The sequence below is a fragment of the Belonocnema kinseyi genome, chromosome 10 (genome assembly GCF_010883055.1).
Source record: "Belonocnema kinseyi isolate 2016_QV_RU_SX_M_011 chromosome 10, B_treatae_v1, whole genome shotgun sequence".
In the NCBI taxonomy this organism is placed as follows: Eukaryota; Metazoa; Arthropoda; class Insecta; order Hymenoptera; family Cynipidae; genus Belonocnema; species Belonocnema kinseyi.
In genome coordinates this window covers 105,864,723-105,871,477 of record NC_046666.1, presented here as the reverse complement: position 1 = coordinate 105,871,477, position 6,755 = coordinate 105,864,723, and the positions used below count along the sequence as shown (strand labels likewise).

Below are 6,755 nucleotides of genomic sequence, written 5' to 3'. Positions count from 1 at the left end.
TGAAAGGGTAGTTCTACCACGACATTTAGGGGGTAGGGGCGTTGTAGATGTCAAAAAACTGTGTGAGTCACAAGTTATACAGTTACGAGACTGTTTTAACAGCAAACGAAATGTTGCGCTTTACAGAACCATATGTCAGGCGGATCTTGAATACACACCCTTAAATTTGTCCTCAGATGGGGCCTTGAATATCAGGGCAGAAACCATAGAGGAATTAGAAATACAATGGAGGCAGAAAGCCATCCATGGCGAGCACCCCAACACGTTAGATTAAAGTGAAGTGGATAGTGAGGCATCTAATATTTGGCTAAGAAGGGGTGTGTTGTATCCAGAGACGGAAGGATTCGTCATTGTAATACAGGACAAGGTTGTCAGCACCAGGAATTATCGCAAACACGTGTTACATCAAGACGTGGTTGACCGGTGCCGATTATGTGGAGATACCAACGAATCCATCGAGCACATTATTGATGGCTGTCGCGTAATGGCTCAGAGAGAATGTACGCACAGACATAATGATGTAGCGGGCATTACACATGAACAACTTGCCCTAAACCTAGGCCTCTTAAAAGAATGGGTGCCCTTCTATAGATACATTCCAATGCCCGTTTTAGAAAGCGAAGATTACATCTTATATTGGGATGTTACTATCCAAACGGATCATTAAATTCAGGCCAATCGACCTGACATCGTGATGCGGGAGCAAAGGGGGAAGAGTCTATATCATCGACATTGCTTGTCCGCTTAACCGAAATTTTCAGTCAACCTATACAACCAAGATCCACAAGTATAGCGAGTTAAGGGATCGACCATATATTACGTAAGACATTTTTCTTTTGTTTATATCGCTGTGTCCTTTTCAACTTGATAAAAATATTATTTTCGTCTTTATTCAAACAACAGGAAAACGTCTTACGTAATGTATGGACAATCCCTAAGGCATGAAGTAAAGACCATATGGAGGAATGTGAATCATGCCTCCATTGATCCCATTGTGATTTCGCCTACCGGTAATGTGCACGCAAGGTGCACTGAACATCTTGAACATTTAGGAGTCAGTAGGGTATTGGCAGCAGCTCTGAAGGCGGTTTTATTAAAAACCTGTCGCATTGTAAGAAACTTTCTTGATCATCAGGAAGCGAGCGACTAAAAACCCGTGGAGTGGCAGATAGTAGCTCTAAGAAAGCATCCAGAGGTGACTGTTGTCACCTCCAAAGTTCGTGGCCGCTCGTAATTGTATACCTACAACATCATCGCAGGAGGTTTCAACCATCGTATTAAATTATTTGAGTTAAGTTATAACATTCTAATCTCATCAGTCACTTGACTTAGTCCGTGGCTATGATGTATCACCGGGTTTACCTGAGTAAAAGTTTAATAAAAACACATAATAATAATAATACTATAATAAAAATAATAATCTAATAATAATCTCAGTTGATTCAGTTGGTTAGACACTCGGACTTCACCTCAGAGGTCCGGAGTTCGATCCTTGAGCCGGTACCTCTGGAAATTTTTCTATGTACCTTCACCGAGGTTCTGGTGGTTCGGAACCCACCTAAAGTTGTAGGTCCCTCCTCGTGTACTTGAATGCAACCCAGTTCGTCAATTATTGGGTAAAAACTGGGCTTTGTCCAATATTTCAGGGCAGACTACTCTCATCAGATCACTTTATTGCATTATTAAAATGCGTCCGTGACTGATGATATATACCGGGACCGCCCCGTGGAAAATAATCAAGTAAAATCCAACTCTAACCAAAAAATGCCTTTGATATGTTGGGCAGTAACCAGTGACAACATTTCATTAATAGCAAAGAAGCATCCAGAGGTGACTGTTGTCGCCTCCAACGTTCGTGGCCGCTCTTAATTGTATACCTACAACATCATCGCCGGAGGTTTTAAGCATCAGATTAAATTATTTAAATTAACTTGTAATATTCTAATCTCATCAGTCACTTGACTTAATCCGTGGCTATGATGTATAATCGGGTTTACCCGAGTAAAAGTTTAATAAAAACATAATGATATAATAATAATAAAAGCCTGTGACAACATTTTAAATAATAATACAAATTGTGTTGAATAATAAAAATAGAACCCAACTCTAACCAAACATGTTTTCGACATGTTGGGCAGCAACCATCCTAAGCCTGTGACAACATTTTCAAAATCCATTTTAATAATACAATTTATTATTATTATTATATGTTCACATTTTAAGTAAACATATAATAATAATAATTGTCACCGCCAACGCTAGCGGTCACTCGTAACTGTATATCCTACTACATGGCAGGAAGTTTCAAACATTGTATTGGAATCACTTATAACATCCTATCTTATCAGTCACTTGACTTAGTTTGTGGCTATGGTGTATAGCCGGGTTCACCTGAATACAAGTTTTGAATAAAAGAAATAATAATAATATAATTACAAAATGTCTTCGATATATTGGGCTGTAACCACCTTAAGTCTGAGACATTAATAATACAACAAAAATAATAATTACAAATTTTCTTTTTAAACATACATTTTTTTCTTAATGAAATTTCACTTCATCTTATAGTATCTATTTTAGAGTTAACCACCATAACTTAATGTTGCATTTCTCTGAATAAAATTTTTTCTCTTTCCTACCTATTTGAGGTAGGAAAATCAAGTTATATCAATACTACCATAGTAATTTTGAGGTTGCTATGGTGCACTTTGTTTTGACTCCATCATGAATCATTCTGACACTTCAGCGTTACGAATTACAAACTGTTGATAATTTGTTGACGGTTCACAGACAAGCTTTTACCTATTTTGCAACTGAAATAAATAGATTAATTAAAAACTAATACAACAAAAATCGGGCGTAGCATATTATATCGTATGAGCTGAAACTGATATATTTGAGTAACCAAACCGTTAAATATATTGTAAAAAATAATTTCAGATTTGAACGACTTTTTATTTGATAAAAGAATAAAAATGGCAGAATCAGTGCAAGAACGTATAATTCCAGCAATGGATACGCTTGTTAAATATGATAATCCAGTTTTGATTACAATTCGAACACAAAAGGTAAGCTATTTTATTTTAAGATAATAAGCAATTTCGTAAAAATTGATCAAAGTATTGGTTTCAAGAGTAAGAAAAATTCTTTTCCCTAAATAATTATTATATTCATATTTCTTAGAATTCTTTAAAGTATTGTTTAAATAGCCCAACTTGATCAATGAAAATATACAAAAACTTCTCATATAAACATCAGGCAACCAAAGACGCAGCTGCAACAAAAGTTGGGACTGCTGCTTGCAAAATTCAAACCACACCACCGACAGCTGATCTCCGCAGAGAAGCAGTTGAAATATTAAACGGAATTTTACCTCCAAGAAAATGGAAAGAAGATGGTCAGACATGGACGCAACAGGTACACTATAAAAAAACGAAAAAAGCAATATCAGACAAATTAATTAAGGTACATGTCCTAGCAACTGTGAAGGTTCCGCGGATCGTGAAACTTAGTTATCACTTCAATACATTCTTAAAAAATGTATTAAATGTAAAATTTATTGAGAAACTCTATTTTTAACATTGTATCGTATTAAATGTAATTTCAATTAATTTCAATTAAATAGCAAGCCAGAAAATTAGCGTCACAATTACTTTGAGGTTTATCTTATGGATTTTTCTTAGCTGAAAATTCTTGTACACAGAAAGCTCGGAGAATCCTGAACATGTTTCTTTGCATGACAGGTGTAATCTTTCCTTACCTGTGTAGGTAATCTTGACGGTTCCTATGCAGAAATTTGGCGAAGGAAACTGTACATTAGGGCGTATCGAAAAAACAAAAAGTTGTTTGCGAAAATTTCTAATAGCAATGAAAAGTTTCTTTTGGTAGACAAAACCAGTTCCCTAAACTTTCAAGAAAAATGCCTTCTGTGTCCGCATCGTATATATATAGCTAAACATCTCAAAACACGAAGAACTTCTTCAAATTTGAACAGCAAACAATTTTTTTTAGTTTAAAATTATCAATAAAAATACATCAAAGCAAGACGATTCATACGCGTGCAGCGATAATTCCGTTAAAATATGTTTTACCCTGCCTATTTGACTTTGAAGTTTTTACAAATTAAAAAAAGTCGAAGTTTTGGCTATTTTCTTAGAGTCACGGTAACTTCTCAACTATTTGACCATATAATGTTTAATATACTCAAAGCGGATTGTATTTGCCATATGTTGCATCAATAATATAGAAGGAATATTGACATTAAAATAATTTTTATTGATTTTGGATTACAAGAAAATATTTAAAAGTGTCATGTTGCTATTTATTTGACAATATAATTAATTTTCGGCATATAATTGATCATAAAGAAGGTTCGAAGCAAGTTGGCTAGCACCTACATATAAAAAATTAATCAATTTAAATTAATGAATAAAATAATTAATAATTAATCAGTTATTATCCATTAATTAATTGTTTAATTGAAATAAATTATTTATTTTAAATGTGCTATTGTGTTATTTTATGTGTTATTTTAAATGCTGTCTCAACTATTTTTATTGATAATTTAAATCTCAAAACAATGTGTTCCTGTTCAAATTTGTAGAAGTGCTTCGTTTTTGAGATTTTTAGCTATATACGCGATGCAGATACAGAAGGCATTTTTTATGAACCCTTAGCGAGTGTTTTTGACTCTCAAAAGAAAGTTTTCATTGCTGTTAGAACTTCGCTAAAACAACTTTTTTTCTATATTTTTTTCTATTTTTTCTTTTTTTCTGTACATGATCCTCTAAAGAAATCTTTGAATGATCCTGTACAGGTACCTTTACAGAGTGAATTTAGGCGCTCGTTCGTGTACAGGCACTTCTTAAGGATCCTATACATGAAACTGCATAGGAAGGGATAGCTAGTGGCTTAGTTCTCTCTTTAGTGAGTTTGATCTTCATGGGAAAAATGTAGGCAACCTTATAGCTGTAAGCGACATATATGAGCGTACGCGAAGGTATCAGTACGTAATTCTTTTAAAGCTTTCTTTGATGGTACAGGTTCGTATGCAGATTCGTGAACATGAACATGTACAGAGCAATACTAGCCTTAGCGCAGTGGATCGGGAGACCCGAAAACTTGGCCAAACTTAAAAACATTGAATAATCTTGCTAAAAGTGCTTACTCAGGAGTTTTCGGGGTCGCTAATTATGAATTTTTGGTCAAAAATAAAAAACTCGAAATGGCAGATTCAAAATGGCGACATTTTTTTTTAGAAAAGTTGACAGATTGAGCTAAAACTAAATCAGAGAAGTTATTAGATTTGTGTAAAATTTGACCCTCCCATTTTTTGTCAAAAGGTCCACGTTTTGAGACTATTGAAAAAAATTAATCTATTAGATTGTCTTTTGGTACACTCTTTTAGTGTCCTAAGCCAAATGCCAAGTTCGTTAGTCAGACATTTTTGATAAAAAATACTAACAGTGAGCCAATTTTAAAAATTTATGAGTGCACAATTTTTCATGATTAAAAATTCTGTGTACAGTTATTCATAGTACTTGAAAAGAAAAATGTTACTTTTCGATAGCCCTACAAGTTTATCATATCAACTTTTTTAATTTTTTTGAATAATTCAAATTTTGACCGCACAAAAACTGATCAAAAATAAAAAATTGCATTTTGCGGTCAAACTATGCAAAATAAGAAAAAAAAATGATTAGACAATCATTGTGCACCCAAAAAATAACTACAAATTTCTTATTAATCACTTTTTTATAGGACACGTAGTTTTTGTTTTATTTACAAAAAAAACATTGAAAATAGCAAATATAAATTTTTCGACACATGAAACAAGCTAAGCCAAAAATAATGAAAAACATCTTTTCACCGAAGGTTGAGCAAAAGAAATGTTAATGTTTTTTTTTAGATTCTCATCAGAGAAGGTATTAGATATGTGTAAAATTTGAAAACCCCCCCCCCCAGTTTTTGACAAATGTCAACGTTTTGAGACTCCCAAATCCGAAAAATAGGTTTTTACGAATGTGTCTGTCTGTCGGTCTCTTTGTATGTATTTATGTCTGTCTTTCTGTCAGCACGATAACTTTTGAAAAAATAATTCTATTAGATTGCCCTTTGGTGCACTCTTTTAATGTCTTAAATTAAAGGTCAAGTTCGTTAGCCAGCCATTTTGGGTAAAAATTCAAAAAGTGAGTGCCATTTGAATATTTTTGAGACCATTTTTTCAAAATTCAAGAATTCTCTGTACAGTTATTTATAGTATTTAAAAAGTCGAACAATTTATCTAATGACTTTTTTCATAAAGTTAAAAATTATTAGAGTTATAGCATTTACAAATTTCCAAAAAATACACGAAAATGAACCTTTTAAGCCAATTAACAGACGATATGAAAAAATGGCAGGAGAAGAAAAAGTTAAATTTCTAAATGCCCTAGAAGATTATCATAAAAACTTTTTGAATTTTCTTGATAAATAAAAAATTAAATTCTGACAGCATAAAAAATAATGGATAATCCAAAAGTTACATTTTCTCATGCAACATTTTCACAGTATTTAAAATATTCTCAAATGTAATAATGCATTTTTAAAAAATATATATATCTACATAATTATACACACACACACACACACACGCGCGCGCGCGCGCGCGTATGTACAGTCTGTCAAGTTAAATCGTGGGTGGCTTTACTCGCAGTCGGTAAGGTGTATCGACATGATTTTGGTGTCAAAATATTAAGAAGAGCTCCCTCTTTCAT

The 6,755-nt window shown here is 33.3% G+C and overlaps 1 protein-coding gene across 1 annotated transcript in view; it reads left to right on the top strand.

Moving 5' to 3' along the window:
• Window positions 1-2,734: 2,734 nt before the first annotated feature.
• The window catches only part of LOC117182276 (33 kDa inner dynein arm light chain, axonemal), a 508,540-nt gene continuing 504,519 nt past the window's right edge, over window positions 2,735-6,755 (top strand). Inside the window, exons 1-2 of the mRNA XM_033375397.1 lie at window positions 2,735-3,068; window positions 3,259-3,417. Coding sequence (XP_033231288.1) covers window positions 2,976-3,068; window positions 3,259-3,417 — 252 coding nt within the window. The 5' untranslated portion in view covers window positions 2,735-2,975. The remainder of the gene's footprint in view (window positions 3,069-3,258; window positions 3,418-6,755) is intronic.